This window comes from Ceratotherium simum, chromosome 21, assembly GCF_057802395.1.
Source record: "Ceratotherium simum simum isolate JZ-2026a chromosome 21, ASM5780239v1, whole genome shotgun sequence".
NCBI classification, from domain to species: Eukaryota; Metazoa; Chordata; class Mammalia; order Perissodactyla; family Rhinocerotidae; genus Ceratotherium; species Ceratotherium simum.
Window position 1 is genome coordinate 21,311,340 of NC_141920.1, and position 17,748 is coordinate 21,329,087.

Sequence of the window (17,748 nt, forward strand, 5' to 3'; positions counted from 1 at the left end):
AACAGAATTTTGTCTGAAGTACATTTTAAATACTTATACCAAGACTTTCCCACAGACCTGTTTAATATCATCAAAAAAATGCATGCAGATTGTACTTCACACAAATGAAACTATTCTCTCCAACTTCTCTTGTGCCCTTTATTGACCCCTCCCCCACTGCCACCCCAGAAGTCAAGAATAAATCATGCAAAAAAGGGAAGAGAAGAAAAGCAACACATGGTCATTCCGAAAAATAATTTAAAAATATATTGCTCTGCCAATGTTTATCTTCTGTAGGTTCTCTTTCAAAACAATTTCCTTGGGGACAGAAATAATATACACGATTACTTCTATACATTTTTCTATTAAACAAAGTTAAATACTAAAGATCAAGACTGTGGGGGAGATAACAATAGGCAAAAAAGAAAACAATATTGGACTATATCCATTTCTCTGACATATTTCAAATTCCAACTCAGATTTGATTCAATTTAATTCAAAAAATATTTACTGAGCACGCTACTATGGGTAAGATCAGATCACAAGAGAACATTCATTGGTTAGGACACCACTGCCCAAACCAGGGACCTGCGTGTGGGACAGTGCTTCAAGTGCCATGACCGAGCTCCCCTCCACGCTGTAATAAACCAGCGCCGGGGATCCTGGCTGTCCACCAGGGGGTCTGAGCTGATCGACACTAAACTTCCTATCAGAGTGACTGACTGACTATGCAGCCTGTTATGTAGCCCATACTTTTGTTGAGGGCACTGACAAAAGAATCGTAAAATGCTAGTAGAAATTTATAATTAATACTCTTGAGAAGAGTGGCGCAATCAAAATGACAATAAAATAACAGTACTCACTGGAGAAGATCACAGGCCTCTCCAGAGTTGCCTCAAACGTGGACAACTCAGTGTTGGGAGGGGGAGCTCATATGATGGGGAACAGAATCGTGATACCGACAGGCTACAATACCTGGCCTGGAGTAACAAATAGAACTAGAGACAAAGATCAAGTGCTATACTTAGGTTCCAACAGTCAGCTACTAGGATGCTAGATGGAGGAGACCTCGCTGCCAAAAAACCAAACAAAAAAGCTGTCACCCTGAACTTGTTAATAAAGCCCAGCATCCAGGACAATGGACATCATGGCTGACCTCAAGGTAATAAGACTAACACTTTCTGAGGGGAAAAAGCTAGTGACAAAACAATACATGGAGGAAATCCAAAGGAAAGCTGGGAGAAAGCCCAGTCATTGTTCCCTTACTAAAGAACAGACAGCTATGGTCGCTGCACACCACATAGGCTACTGTGAAGTTATCAGACTAAAGCGCACTGAGAGACAGAAAAGACAGGCTAAAAGTAACAACTCAAAGAACTGGAAGGATTTAGCTTGGAGGAAAAAAGGCTAAGTTATGTGTTAGCCTCTACTGTATTTGAATAGACTAAAGGTTATTAGGAGGGCATCAATGACCAGAGGTTTTCTACGCCTAGAAGATGGAACTGGAAGAAACAGCCTGCAGTCTGTAGTGGGAGGCATATCCAGCACGCGAAGAAACACCTGCCAACATCCAAAGACACCACATATGACCACAACGTATCAGGCTTCAGTCCTGCACGTCTCTAAGAACATAAGAACTACCCCCTGGCAAAAGTTGGCCTTCTCTAGGAAAGATCATCTTTAATGGTTCCTTCTAGTCCTATTATTCTATTAACAGAATGGAAATATTACCAGCCTCCAGACTTGTAATTGTTATCCTTCTACAAGATGTGGACGGGCTGAATATTTGAGAATCATTTCCACAAAGTTAAGATACTTTGCTTAAAGCTGTATAGCTAACCTCAACTCACCTTTGGAAGGAGGCATCATATAAATAAAGAAAAATTATTTAATTTCATTTCTCTACTTTCCCTGCACATCAGCCTTCTATGGGGTTTGGATCATTTTTAAGATTTCTCCTTTAACAAATGACTTCACAAGTATCATGTTACCTATAAGCTCCAGTAGAATGAAACCTCGCTGCATTTGCAAAGAAGCCCGAAACGATGCACCTGAGAACTGGGTCTGGATCACCTACACAAGGGAGCAAACAGAGTGACAGGTGAGACCCTTGGCTGCCCCATGCTCTGTACGCTCAGGTCTGTGCTGTGAGGCTCTGCCCCAGGCTGCTTCGAGCCACCTCGAAACCATCTCCTGTATCAGCCCCAGTGCTTCCCAGTGCTGGATGCCTGCCCTGGCACCATCTCTGGAAGTCCCAGCCTCCCACCACGGCTGCTGAGGGAAACGCGCTGGATGTTCCCTTAACTTGGGACCCCCAATGTCCCCTGGGCCACATATAAATAGGCCAAGGCCGGGCACCAGAACCTAAGAGAGCATTCCACAGGCTGGACAGGGACCCAGAAACTCCTTTTTAGGCGAGCACCTTGTGGGAATGACGTTCCTTCCACAAGACGCAAACCAGACACTAACACTACAACATCATTTCTGTGGTTATAAGCTACAGTGTGTAATTCTTCAAAATTTTCAAACATTCCATTTTAATTGGTCTGTATTGCTACACTAAACATCTTCCAAGGATAAAGCCTTCCCATTTATTAGATGATTTCCACAGGATACATTCCAAATCATTGTGCAAAAGGATAATGCCATTTATATGGCTAATGACATACCACATTTCATCAATTCTAAGACTCATTCTTTTATTTACATTTTAACTCAACAAAATCAGGACAGCACATTATAATTATAACTGGTAGCATTTTTTTCTTTCTTAGTGGTACATAAAATAATGGAGTGTCTTACAAATGATGGCGTCTTAGATCTAATGAAATACAGTATGTTAGTAAATAAGTTCCCAAAAGGTGGTATAATTTACAAAGCCATCAACAATGTATGAGGACTGTCAGTTTCACCGCATTCTTACCAGCAACATTTTGGCAAAAAGGTACCCCTTCTTTTATTGTACATTTATTTGATTACTATCTATATTTCTTCTTTTGTGAATTTTATGTTGCATTGTTTGCCCATTTATCAACTTGCAAACTAGTGTTTTTCTTAATTTGTGAAATGAACTCATTCCATAACAAAGTTTTAAACTTTTTATCTGTCTGCTGAGAATATTTTTCACTATTTGCTTTCTTTTTCTTTAACATCTATAAGTTTTAAATTTGCATGTAATTTATTGAGTTTCTATGATTTTCTCTATTACTCCTAAGCAGAGAACTGATAAACCTCAAATCTACATTTTTAACCATGATCTGACCCAAGATTGAGTCCCTTCTCTCCAACTGCCCAAAGGAAATTTCAGAACATGCATTCTTACCAGGGTGATATCACTTCCAAAGGGGGGAGAATTTGTTCTTGGGGGTAGGGTCGGGGAGAAATCTTAGATATTATAATGGTTGTGGCCCTCCAAAGCTCAACCCTTTAAACTCTTATTCCTTAATATTTAATTTCTCTCGTTAGTAAGAATTTAAACTTATGTAACTTTTCTCCTGGGCGAGAGGTTGATAATGAAAAACAGGTTAAGAAACACAGATGTGGAAGTATGGTTGTCACCTCTGCTCAGTGACAGGCACTCGATCAGCTTCTCCCCAGTTAGCTGCCCCTGTAAGCTTCTATCAATGACACCAACTTTATCCATCACCCAGGTTTCAACTCTTTCCTCTCTCGGAGCTTATTCATTCATCAATATCCCCTGGGCATCTAATATGCTCCTCACTCCCAGCACTTGCTCCAAGTCCTCCCTGCCTTGCGTGCCCTCTGCCACTGTTTTCTAATGAACCAGTCCTCCAACATTCGCCTGGACTCCCACCACCACTCAGGGCCTGCTGCGAGACCTCCCTGGCCAGCTCCACTGGATTCCTCTTCCCTGCACTCCTACTACATCTGCCACTGCTGTCTGTCACGATTACTCAAGTGTCTACTTGTTTAACTCCTAAGAGAACCGAGAATCTTACACTGCAGTAGTTTGTCTACCTGTCTGAATCTCTCCCTTCACTGCACTGTTTCCTGAGAGTAAGAACCATCCCTTCATCATTTTGTAACCACTTGCTCTTAGCATAATGGCAAAATAAGGCTCTGGAATAAAACTGCCTGAGTTCAAGTTCTGATTCCACCATACACCCACTGTGTGACCTTCAGCAAGTTACTCTGCCTCGGACCATTTTCCTCATCTATAAAATGGGGATAACAGCAGCACATATTTCACTGGATTGTTGTCAGCATTAAATGAACTACCATATGAAAACACTCTGAACACTGTCTGGCCTATGATGGGCACTTAAGAAATGTTAGCAAGTACTAGCGGTGCTGAGAGTGTGGCCGAGTGCCTGGCACATAGTAGGTATTCAAAAGACAATTGCTGAATGCATGACCAGATACGTCACTTCCTCAAAAGTGTGGGTGCTGAGCCACACAGACCTGGTTCTGCTGAATACCGGCCATGCTGTCCTGAACTTAATTTAACTTCTCCCTAGAACTTTTGACTCATCTGTAAAATAAGGATAACATCACCTACAGCTCCTAGAGTGGGAGATTAAGTGAGAGAATATCTGTAGAACCCCTGCCACGGTATAACCTAGTGTGTCCTCTATTAACGGTAGTCACCATCACTGCTAGAGGCCAGAGACTATCTTCCACAGCACTGTCTTACCGTAGTGACTGCCTAGGCTTAACACACAGACTTGCTTTAGTAATACCTGTATTTGAAAATACAATGTAATTTACACATAATAGCCATAAATATTGTCCACATAAAAGTAATTTTTCTTGCAACGCCTACATGGGAAAATTAACTCTATAATGCGCAATGATGTGAATGTTAACAATTCTTAAGTGCTGTCAGGGCTTATCAAATTTTTTTAGTAAGAATAGCACTCAGGAGGCCAGCCTGGTGGTGCAGCAAAGTTCACATGTCCCACTTCGGCAGCCCAGGGTTCGCCAGTTCGGATCCTGGGCACAGACCTACTCATCGCTCATTAAGCCATGCTGACAGGGCATCCCACATAGTACAACTCTACTACTATGATACACAACTATGCACTGGGGCTTTGGGGAGAAAAAAAAAAAGAGGAAGATTGGCAAGAGACGTTAGCACAGGACCAGTTCTTCCTCAAAAAAAAAGAATAGCCCTCAGAAATAAAAACGGACCTCCTTGGAAAATATATGCTACTTTGACATGCAGCTTTTCATCGACACAGGCAATTCAAAACGTGAGCCCGGTGTAGGCGCAGAGCATGCTGTGCTGCCTCAGGCCAGCCCAGCATGAGAACTTTCACGAATGCAACTAAACAGAGCAAAGAAAGGGACGTCACCCGACGCGGCAGTTACTCACCTTCACTAGATTTCTTGGGCACTTGAAACTTGACAAGAAGCTTTTTCAATTGTTCTCTCACTGTTGCAGCTCTGACAAGACCCTTGTAATTGAGGAAATGTTGCTGACACCACTGAGAGTTCTTATTGTGCTACAGAACAGCCCAGAAGAGGGAGAGTGAGAAAAACAGAAATGTTCTCGACCAAGGCTACTTGTGAAGATCATTCTTTTCTCTTCTGCCATTTGCTTACTCAACGGGACGAGATCTTCAGAGGGTAACTGGCCCTTTTTGGCCCCATCTCTCTGAACACACATTGACAACCATGCTCACTACCTGACTGCTCTTTGATCTCACTCTCTGCATTAAAGGGAAAACGAGAACTTAATGACAAGCAGAGTTGTTTCCAATCTTAAATATCTACATGAGTGGCAAACTCTCAGAAAGAACCATTCCCTGCAGTTCTTTGTAAATCAACTTTCCTTCATTAGCAGCCTTGAGTTTATCATTTTATTAGACTGGAGGCAAGGAATACGACACTTGCCAATTTAGAAATAATTTGCAGGGCCGGCCCCGTGGCTTAGCGGTTAAGTGCGCAGGCTCCGCTGCTGGCGGCCTGGCTTCGGATCCCGGGCGCGCACCGACGCACGGCTTCTCCGGCCATGCTGAGGCTGCGTCCCACATACAGCAACTAGAAGGCTACGCAACTATGACATACAACTATCTACTGGGGCTTTGGGGGAAAAAATAAATAAATAAAAAAATTTAGAAATAATTTGCAAATTACTATTATTGATCCCCAAAGTATGATTTTTCTATCAACAGTGCTTAATTTTGTTCTATATTCTTAAGCGTGATCATTATGTCTTAGACTAAATTATTGCTGTGGGAAGGTACCGCTGAAATTATATTCTAAGCCAGGGAGGAAAGTGTTTTAAATAAGAAAATGTAAATCACAGAGGATTTTCCAAGAAGGCAAGTATAGACCAATGCAATGTAGACCTTACCTGCATTCTACTGGTAGAGGAAGCTTCAGATTGGAGATGAGACACTGTGCTTGTACAAATGAATTTTAACTGATTTAATCCATAATCAATAATCTCAATAAGAGATCAGGTTTTACTGAAAACTATTCATTAACTGAATAATCTCCTTCAAATCTCTGGTAAAACAAAAATTTAGTATTTCTCCTCTTCTAAGAAAGTATTTAAGAAATGAATACAAGATACTGAAACCTGAAATATCTCATTTCCCCCGACACCCTTTCCTTTATATGAGTTTCTTTTTTCATGGTTTTCATCATCTTTAGATCTCTCTTTTTAGCAATTTTTAGTGAGAACTTTAAGCCGTGTTATTTGCTTAGTTTTACAGAACAACAAAAATGAGTGTTACCTATGGCTAAATATGGGTAGGGTACATGAATATATATGGATCGTGGCCTGAATGTCTTCTCACGGCTTCTCTGGCAGCCGGAGGAATAGTGGCTATGCGCAGTCTCAAACTCATACAGACGCCTCTGAAGATTCAACTCAAGACTACGAGTTACTCTCAGCCTTGTTTATTTGCAGAGCCTATAACAGAACTTCCCATTCAAATGTTGGACGGTGTTGGTGTGAGACAGAGCGAGGAGACAGCAGGCCGAGGAAGGCTGTGTTAGCCCACTGCTAGTGGGCCACATCTCTAGGCAGGGAAAAACAAGAAATGACTCCTCTGTCCTTCCAGGCAACAGTGCACCACAGACTCAGGCAGGGGGTCCAACCCATGGATTAGAAGTATTGGCAATAAATCTAACAGGAAAATAAAGGTCTCTTGGCCATTCCTTTATAAACTGAACTTTCACCTCGAGTGGGCTGGTGTGTGGAGGGGGCCTTTCGAGTGGGTGCTGTGCTTACTTTGATAAATGCTTCATACACGTTGAGCATAGTGAGATGATCACCCTCCTCCACAGCAAATTTTCGGTGCACTCGAATCTAGAAAGAACAAAGCAACATTTAGAAGTTGACTCCTGTGAGCTTCTTGTACACGATGAATAGCTCATGGCTTACAGAGTCAGAAAGACGTGGTTTGCACCATTTTAGCTCTGCCATTACCTGAAAGACCTCAGATTGGTTACTTAACCTTCCTTGGCCTCAATTTCCTTATCTGTAAAATCTAGACATTAAACCTATCAAGACTGCTGTGGGATTAAGGATAATTCACTATAAAGTCACTGGCACAGGTATTAGATAAAGGTTGGCATTCCCATCTCTCTCCTCCTCTATGCAGCCAATATCATCTCTTCAGAAGAACTCCTCCCAGCCCCCAACGTAACATAAGCTCCAGGAGGACAGGGGGCCAGCTGCCTGGTGCATGGTAGACACTCCATATTCCTAGGCTACCACTAGCTACACCGTCCTCGCAGGCCCCATCCCTAAATTTTCTTTCTGTAAGATCCTGGGCAATGCCATCGGCTCCCGGGGGTTCAAGGAGCAGCATATACAATATATACACAAGCACACAAATATACTTATTACCTTCAGAATTTTCTCCTTGCATCGAATACCTCATAATTAATCTTCCTTCCTTCCTTTCATTCATTCAATAACAGATATTGACTGAGCACCTACGAGAGGCCAGGCACTGTTCTATGCACGTGGGATAGAACAGTGAATAAAACAGCGGTGGGAGAAAAATAACAAACAAGATAAATAAGCAAAATATATACCATATCAGGTGGTAAGAAGGGCTGGAGGAGAAAAATAAAGCAGGTACGGGGATAGAAAGTGGAGGGGATACTTGGCAATTTTAGACAGTGGTCAGAACTTCAGTTTCTGTATCTTGAAAATGAGCTTGCCTGTCTTGAGGGAGGATCGTTAAAAAGGCTAATGCAGAAAAGCAAACAAACAAACGAAAATGGATGTAACACCCAGGCCCGGGGGCAGGAAAACTTTGTGATCTATAATTATGTAACTATCAAGGAAGACGACAACAAGCCGTAAGAAAGTTTCGCTCCTCCCACTAAACATGCAAACTCAGCCCCTCCATGTGTGAGGCTGCCGCTTCTCTGATCTCCTACAGGAACCGACTGTGATCTCATCTCTGACCTGCCTCACCTCGTCAATATCCTAACTTTTCCTTCAAAGTCTTTCCAGCGTTCACTCTTTTAATGGTCACTGATGCCTGGGCCTTAAACAGGGCCTTGTCATCAATTTGGCTTGGAAATTCCCCCTCCAACACCACCAGACTAGCCTGCTGTGTGTGCTCAGGCACCAACTCCTTAAGTCACTAATGTGCCCATCCAGGTTGCTCCCAGAGTGGTCTGAAAGACAATTTCCCCTACAGGAAAGTCAATAGGGCAATGGTTAAGATCTGGGGCTCTGGACTGTGAAAGGCAACTCCACCAGGGCTGTGCAATCATGAATGCATTACCTAACCTCTCTGTGCCTCCATCTCTAAAGATGATTATAATAGTATCTATCTCCCAGGTTTATGGTGAAGATAAAATGAAATGATGCACATAAAATACATGGCACGATGTCAGGCTCACGCTAAACACTCGAACTGTAAGCTGACCTCACCTGCACAGCTCTGTTGTCAGCAGTCCCTGCGTAGTTTTAACAAGGAAAGCCCAAAGTGAAAGAGACCCGTATGAACAGCTTGGGGAAAAAGCTGGACTTACTGCCTGAGACTTCTGGTTTGAGGGGACCACAAAGATATTCTGGATCTGCATCATGGCTGCAATGCTCAGAATTTCCTGAGAACAGCCAAAATTTCCTATAAAACAAAAAGCATGTTTGACTTCACATACAATGTGTCAATGAGAAGTGACAGACACTTTCCGATATTTTCCTTGCACCATAAACCACTGTAAACTAAGATCATCTCTTTATACATAGTTTGATTTTTAAAGTTTATAACACATAAACACTTCTCTCTGCCAAACAGAATACTCCATACACAGTCCAGATGAATGGAGGCCTGGAAGGACCCCCAGAAAGGAGCTGCTATTCCACTCTGCAGCTGTAGCAACGAGGGACTCTCGTGGTGAGCCAGTCTGGCCCCACCACTAAGAGCAGGTCAGCTCCGCGCCGGCACCCTACCCTCTTATGTGGACACTTAGAATGCTGGCAGAAAGCCCGAGGGAAAGCGGTCAGGGAATGCGTGGGCTGTGTCCCTTCTGCTGTCTCTCTGCTCCTGGACCCTTCTGAGGTGGCCCCCTGTCAACAGGGCTCATCTCTCTGGGCAAGCCCGAGGCACAACTACACCAGGAAAGCACCCTGTGGGCTGCTGCTGAGGCACCTGGAACAGGGTCTGCAGCAATCAGCCCCGGGGGCATCAGACAGTGTAAGCGAGCTGCACTGCCTGTCCATCCCACAGCCCCGCAGCTGCCTGCCTCAGAAATGAGGAACGCCCCGACCCCAAACCCAGAACCCTGTTTCTCAGTGTAAGCCTAAGGTCATTTGGTTGTTCCAAAACACAATTACAGCTAACTTGCACCATGTTTAGTCTGAAATACAGCTTTGCAGATTGCCAGTGAATGTAAAAATTAGACAAAAGCAGGAAAAAATTAATATTTCCTTTCCTGGGTGGGGGGACACAAACTACACTCTCTAGATGATTTCAACTTTGAAGTATGAGAAGATCTCCAGCTTATACACTTTTATCCCTTAACTCATATCCTCACAAAAACCTGAAGGTGCCAGAGAAGTTGGGACCCTTGTGCACTGGTGGTAGGAATACAAAATGGTGTAGTCATTGTGGAAAACGGTATGGTGATTTCTCAAAAATTAAACATAGAATTATCAGATGATCCAAGTAATTCCACTCTAAGTATACACCTAAAAGAAGTGAAAACAGTGACTTGAACAGTATTTGCACACCCATGTTCACAGCAGCGTTATTCACAATAGCCAAAAGGTGGACGCGCCCTAAGTGTCCATCAATGGATGAGTGGATAAACAAAATGTGGTCTGTACATACAACGGAATATTATTCAGCCTTAAAAGGGAAGGAAATGGTGACACAGGCTACAACACGGATGACCCTTGAAGGCATTATACCATGTGAAACAAGTCAGTCACAAAAGGACAAATATTGTATGAAATTCTACCTATATGAGGTTCCTAGAATAGTCAAATTCATAGAGACAGAAAGTAGAATGGTGGTTGCAGGTGCTCGGGGGAGGAGAGAAGGGGGAGTTAGTGTTTAATGGGTATAGAGTTTCAGTTTGGAAAGATGAAAAAGTTCTGGAGATGGATGGTGGTGATGGTTGAACAACAATGTGAATGTGCTTAATGCCACAGAACTGAACAATCAAAAATGGTTAAAATGGGGGGCCAGCCCAGTGACATAGTGGTTAGGTTCACGCGCTCCACTTCAGTGGCCCAAGGTTCACGGGTTTGGATCCTGAGCACGGACCTACACACCACTCATCAAGCCATGCTGTGGCAGGCATCCCACATATAAAATAGAGGAAGATGAGCACAGATGTTAGCTCAGAGCCAATCTTCCTCAGCAAAAACAAAAAAGGAAGATTGGCAACAGATGTTAGCTCAGGGCTAAATTTTATGTTATGTATTTTTTACAACAAAAAAAGAAACTCCCCTGTTTTTAAAAAAAAAAAAAAAAAAATATATATATATATATATATATATCAGTACTAGGCCTGTAGGAAACAAACAAAAGTGTCTACTGAATTGATGATGATCGACACTGAATCACAAGTTAGCACCCTGCCCCAAAACAGACAGCTTTAGATGAAAGCTCCTTCACGTCTCTGAACATATTATGCCCTCTTCCCCAGGGTGCAGGGAATTCAGAGAAATAACTTCTCTGACAAAATAAAATCAATGAGAACTGTCAGTCTCCACCCACCTGATTCAAGCAGCATTTTTGCAAACATCGGATTCAAAGGAAACTCTGCTATTCTCATGCCAAGTGGTTCAGTTAGGCGACAGTCTTTGTCCAGACCTGCCATTAGAACAACAACAACAATCAGAAGGCATGTACCATTGTGTTGGAAGATGTACACTTGTCGAGAGAATAAAAGACGATGTATGCTAAAAAAGGGTATCCAAAAGATGAATCAGGCACCACCAAACTCAATCTGACACCAGAGTGCCATTACATTAAAAGAAGAAAAGATCTCCTCTGAGCTCTTGAATATTCAATTTTTAAAAACTGATACTTCTGATGGCTTCTATTCAAGGACTTAATTAGAAGGAAATGGTCCTGCAGCCTCCTCTAGCTCCCACACTCTCCTCACCCATCGCAGCCTCACTCCCGGTCCCACTACTCCCCAGAGACTGCTCTTGCCAAGGGCCCCACAACTAGATAGTGCCAAATACAAAGGGCATTTTCCTAGGGTCTCCAGCAGCCTTTGACTCTGCAGATCACAGCTCCTTGGAAACATTCTTCCCCAACTTCCAGGACCCCCATTCTCCTGGTTCTCCGCCAGCTGGCCTGCTGCTCTCTCTTAGTCACGTCTGGACCTTCTGCACGTCCAGTCTCTGACATGCCGCAGATGTCCCAGGACAGCATGCCGTGCCGCTGTTCTTCTCATACTATGTGAGCCATTACAAGGCTGGCGACTATGAATCTAAACACTTGCCCAGATCTCTCTTTGATGCCAACACCAGAGCTGTTTATCCAGCCACCTCCTGGCAGTTTACTGAACTGGGCTGACTCCTTCAATTCCCACATCCCTTCTTGCCTCTTTACCACTGGCCAATATCCAGGTATTGGATTCCCAAGATGGAAGCTATTGTTTTACTATTCTTTAGACTACTCCCATGATGTACCAGTAGAACAATGCCGCAGAGCTCAGAGTAAGACGGAAAAGGTCATTTCTCTTCTGTTCCCATAAAACTTTCTCTTTAAAGGTGATAATTCAGCTTGAAACTAAATTAAGTTGGGTATTTCCCTCTACCTTTTCCAGCTAATTTGGGGCAGTGAAGAAATAGAAAATATTTTAAATTTCATTCTGTTTGATTGCAGGAAAATCAGTCCAAATGAAAAACTTCTATGTAGTCCATGTTCTCTCATCCTCATTACAGATTATCCCAGGAAACCCTGATTCCAAGTTCCTATTACATGCCTGAGAACAGGGGATGGAAACCTATTTCAGCACACATTCACTCCGGGCTGACGTGATGCAGACCCACTTAAAGGCCTTTTAAATCACTGAAGATCTTTTAAATCAGTAATTGGCTATTCCTTCACAGGGAAGTATCATAAATATAATGAATGAAGATGGACCCCTACCTCATCCCACACAAAAAAATAAACTCAAAATGGATCACAGACCTACTAAATGTAAGAGCTAAAACCATAAAAACTCTTCAAAGAAAACCTAGGTGAGATCTTCATGCCCACGGATTATGCAAGAGTTTCTTAGAAAAGACACCAAAAGCACAACAACAGAAGAAAAAAATACATAAATTGAACTACGTAAAAACTTAAAACTTTTGTACTACAAACAATACCATACAAACCACTGAATGGGAGAAATATTTACAAATCACAGATCTGATAAGAAACTTGTACCAAGAATATATAAAGAACTCCTCCAACTCAATAATAAAAAGAGAATACCCCAAGTGAAAATGGGCAAAGGATTTGAATAGACATTTCCCCAAAGATGATATACAAATGGCCAATAAACATATGAAAAAGTGCTCAACATCACTGGTCATTAGGGAAATACAAATCAAAACCATAAGATACCACTTCATATCCACTAGGATGGCCAAAATACAACAGACAGACAACAACAAGCGTTGGCGGGGCCGGCCCTGTGGCTTAGCGGTTAAGTGCGCACACTCCGCTACTGGCGGCCCGGGTTCAGATCCGGGCGCGCACAGACACATCACTTGTCCAGCCATGCTGAGGTGGCGTCCCACATACAGCAACTAGAAGGATGTGCAACTACGACATACAACTATCTACTGGGGCTTTGGGGAGAAAAAGGGAAAAAAAAAGGAGGAGGATTGGCCATAGTTGTTAGCTCAGGGCTTGGTCTTCCTCAGCAAAAAGAGGAAGATTGGCATGGATGTTAGCTCAGGGCTGATCTTCCTCACAAAAAACAAAAAAACAAGTGTTGGCAACTTGCTAGTATGTGGAGAAATTGGAACCCTCATACACTGCTGGTGGGAATGTCCACCAAAAACTTGTACGTGAAGGTTTATAGCAGCATTATTTATATCAGCCAAAAAGGGGAAACAATCTACATGTCCATCAACTGACGAATGGATAAGAATATGTGGTATATCCATACAACGGAATATTATTCAGCAATAAAAAAAAATAAAGCATCAATATGTGCTACAACAGATGAATCTTGAAAACATCACACTGAATGAAAGAGGCCAAACACAAAAGACCACATATTATATGATTCCATTTGTATGAAATGTCCAGAATAGGCAAATCTGTGGAGATATAAAGTAGATTAGTGGTTGCCTGGGGCTGGGAGGAGGAGGGGAGAGGGAATGGGAAGTCAGTACTAACGGGTACAGGGTTTCTTTTTTGGGTGATAAAAATGTTCTAAATGTTCTAAACTTGTGGTGATGGTTGTACAACTCTGTGAATATACTAAAAACCACTGAATTGTACATTTTAAATGGGTGAATTGTATGGTATGTGAATTATATCTCAATAAAGATATTAAAAAAAGAAAAAGAATCTCAAAGGACAAAACTTCCACTAAAATTTAACACCAAACTGTATATTCACTTGAGGAAACATTCACAGAAAAGACCAGTACTTCCTGAAGAGGTGAACTCAGGCTATGATTTTTTCTATCTTAAGGTAAATACTACATTTTCAAACAACAAGAGAATAGAGGTTCCTCCATAACATAGTGCTTCCTTGCCCAAACAATATCACAGGCTGGTAATCTACCCAATTCTCCATCAGGAACTCCAGGAACAGAATGGAGGAGAGTTAGGGAGAGAACACTGAGCCACAGATTTCAGGACGGGGTGGAGGGAGGGAGAAAAAGGTCTGGGGAGGTAACATCTGGAATACTGGTAGGGAATCTTCTGGATGTCTCTTAGAAGTGTGGCCTGGTGATGGTTATTAATAGCTTTTGATGTAGTGACATATTTTATAAATTCATTGTCATAATTGGACTTCATGTACTATTAATCTAATTATGGTTCTAACTTCTCGTTTCGACAAAGCTTACGCATCAGTAAGAGGATTATGTATATGGGAGAACCAAACGCATTCCTGAAGATAGTAAGAGCCCTAGAGTGAATACAACCTAACATCACATATTAGTCAACACACAATAAGAGACAGGCGTACCTCCCAGGGCATAGAGTAACTCCAACGCTTGCACCATCGACTGTGCTGGAGGGGGCTGTAAAAAACACAAAAATCCCCCTAAATTAATTTCTTAGGATAACAGGCATAAAAATGTGACTATTTCCTGCTCCAATCTACTCTCCCTCTAACATGCCCCATACTTCCCAACCTCCACGCTTCTCCTCAGGAAGTCAGCACCCCTTGAGATGTCCTTCCTCTCCTTCTCAGCACCCTTAGTCCCACTTGGTCTTTAATCTCAGCTTGAGTAAACATTCCCCTTTGAAGCCCTCCCTCATGCTCCCCTCCGTGAGAAGTGATGGGTCCCTACCTTGAACTACCTCCTTGTTTTCCCTAAACTCTCACCAGATGTTTCTAATTTTTACTTCATAGTCTCCACCCCCTACTATACTGGAAGCCTCATGACACGACAGTACTGACGGATGACTGATCTTCGCATCACCCAGGGCCTGCTCCAGGTCTTGCCTATAGGGTAGGTTCAACTGACATAGGTTGAATCTGAATTTCTGAAAACAATAAAGAATGCTAGACAACCTGAAGTTAAGCTAAGCTGACATTGTGACCTTCAGTCTGATTCTCTGGATTCTTACCTCCTTCCTTCCTTTCACTAATCTTTACTGAGCATCTACCAAGTGCCAAGCATCATCACCATTTTCTGCTAAATTATTTTATTATGAGTAGGTAATAAAATTAGAGTACTTTTTCACACTGCACAGCTTTTTCTTCCTAAACGCGTTCACATAACAAATGTATTTTAATTATCACACTGTTTTAGCTCAATTTTACAGATGAGGAAAGTGACTAACAGTAAGTAACAGACATTTAACAAGGTCATGTAGGCAGCTGGTAGCAAAGCCAGAAACTGAACTCTGGTCTCATTGTTTCCACGCTATCCCACCTTGAGTGCCGAGGAACAGAGCCGTACTCCTAAAAGTTGTGATAACTGCACGCACACACTCATGAGGGTAGGAACTAGACCTGATGCACTACACAGAGGGTATTCAACAAATCACTGCTGACTCAATCATGTCATTGATTCACTAGCCTTTCCGCAGGGCCTGTGACAGCTTCCTTTACAAAGAGGCAAACTACGCAGCACCTGAGTGAAGGAGCTTACTCCCTCTGGGGATCTCTTACACAGAAACTACACGGTGTAACAGGAGGAGCAAAGCACTGAATTAGGTCATGAATGGCTACAGAACAAAACTAACAGGGCCTTCTTTGACTCCTGTCAATCCCTGGCCCTATGTCTAGTCAATCACCAAGCCCTATGAATTCTGCTCTTTGAATTTGTCATCAAAAAACGAAGAAACAAAAAAACGTGGCTCCCCCACCCCACCCCAAAAATCACATCCATAGTATTTTCACCTAAACAGACATTTACTAGTACTTCTCTCTGGCCTCAGCTGATTTGGGATCATATACAAACACTGTTCTAACATGGTTGCGGGCCGGCCCAGTGGCGTAGCAGTTAAGTGCGCGCTCTGCTGCTGGCGGCCCGGGTTCGGATCCTGGGCGCACATCTTCCCAGTGTGTGTCAGGCCATGCTGTGGCGGTGTCCCACATAAAGTGGAGGAAGATCAGCTGGATGTTAGCTCAGGGCCAGTCTTCCTCAGCAAAAAGAGGAGGACTGGCAGATGTTAGCTCAGGGCTGATCCTCCTCACAAAAAAATTAAAAAAAAAAAAAAACATGGTTGGAAGGACCGTGTATGTATAATTTTAATTTGTTTTTCTCACTGTATGGTTTTCTGTTTTCATTGTTTCTTGTACCCATAGAAATTTCCCAGTGATTACTTGGGATAGCTGCACAATATTCCAACAAGGTCATACTCTGTAAAATAAGCAATTTTCTGACTACTGGGCAACTGAGTTGTTTTCAGTTACACGAAATTATATGTACCCTGTGATTTCAACTGTAAAAAACACCATTTCAGGGAAAAAGAACCAGAAGAGAATGTATGAAGATGAATTTGTATGTATTTTCCTCATTTTTCAGTTGTCTAAAAGTTTATGACTTTCATTATTAATACTTTTTAATTTAATACAAAATGATGCTATAAACATTATCATACATGTAAGTTGTTTTCTTCTTTTGAATTATTCTTTTCAGGAGAAATTTCCCTGAGAAGAAACACCAGACATTTCTACGGCTCATAAAATAACGTCAGAAAGTCCTCCATGAGGACTGAAACGAGTATAAAACTATCTTCCCAATCGTGTTGGCTTTGGATTTCAACATTTTTATGTTTGATCATTTAATTAGTGTAAAGTGGTACCTGACAGCTATTTCAATTCGCACTGATCTCTTCTAGAGAGGCCAGACGTGTTCTGATGTTAGTTTACTGTTTGTGCTGCTTCCTTCCTCTCCTTCAGTTTTTCCTTCAATGGATATTTGATTTCTTCTAAACGATGTTAGAAAACTCTTCGTAGTTTTTGAGATGCTGATCTGTCACTTTTGCCATTATATGTTTTCCTTTCATCTTAGATGTGGGGCTTTTCATAAGCTTTTAATTTGCATATACTGCTCATCTTTTCTTTACAATTTCTTGTACTATATACCAATGATCAAAGGGTATATTTTCTCCATACTTATGCTAAACACACAATCGTTTTCTTTGGGAGGGAGATTGATATTTTTCTATTCTTTCATTTGCCTAGTTTATCATGACATAGATGACATTAGAGACTTTACTATCCAAGAATCCAGACTTGTTACACCTACACCAATATAGTCGGGTCAGAACAAAGAGTTAAAATGCCAAGTCTTGGGCCAGCCCCATGGCTTAGTGGTTAAGTGCGCGTGCTCCGCTGCTGGCGGCCCAGGTTCGGATCCCGGGCGCGCACCAACGCACCGCTTCTCCGGCCATGCTGAGGCCGCATCCCACATACAGCAACTAGAATGATATGCAGCTATGACATACAACTATCTACTGGGGCTTTGGGGGAAAAAAATAAATAAATAAAATTATTAAAAAAAAAAAAAAATGCCAAGTCTTCAAATCATAAAAATTCAAAAAGAAAATGAGTGAATATTTATTAACTGACTTAGATATGGGGAAGTGCTTCATAAGCACAAGAATAATAGAGGAAAAACAGAGGTAAAGATAGAAAGATTTTACTGTGGAAAGGCTTAGAATGTCTGCATATTAAA

The 17,748-nt window shown here is 42.1% G+C and overlaps 1 protein-coding gene across 8 annotated transcripts in view; it reads right to left on the reverse strand.

The window, feature by feature from the left end:
- DHX35 (DEAH-box helicase 35) overlaps positions 1–17,748 on the reverse strand; it is a 73,324-nt gene that overhangs the window by 11,731 nt on the left and 43,845 nt on the right. For 6 of the 8 annotated variants that reach the window (XM_087445276.1, XM_087445273.1, XM_087445272.1 and 3 more), the window contains 6 exons: positions 14,580–14,634; positions 11,145–11,240; positions 8,950–9,044; positions 7,184–7,261; positions 5,315–5,444; positions 1,971–2,052 (listed from right to left, as the gene is read on the reverse strand). In XM_087445276.1, coding sequence (XP_087301402.1) covers positions 1,971–2,052; positions 5,315–5,444; positions 7,184–7,261; positions 8,950–9,044; positions 11,145–11,240; positions 14,580–14,634 — 536 coding nt within the window. Of the gene's footprint in view, positions 1–8; positions 1,540–1,970; positions 2,053–5,314; positions 5,445–7,183; positions 7,262–7,804; positions 7,916–8,949; positions 9,045–11,144; positions 11,241–14,579; positions 14,635–17,748 lie in introns of those variants that run through there. The other 2 variants (XM_087445274.1, XR_015555588.1) reach the window with 2 other exon arrangements.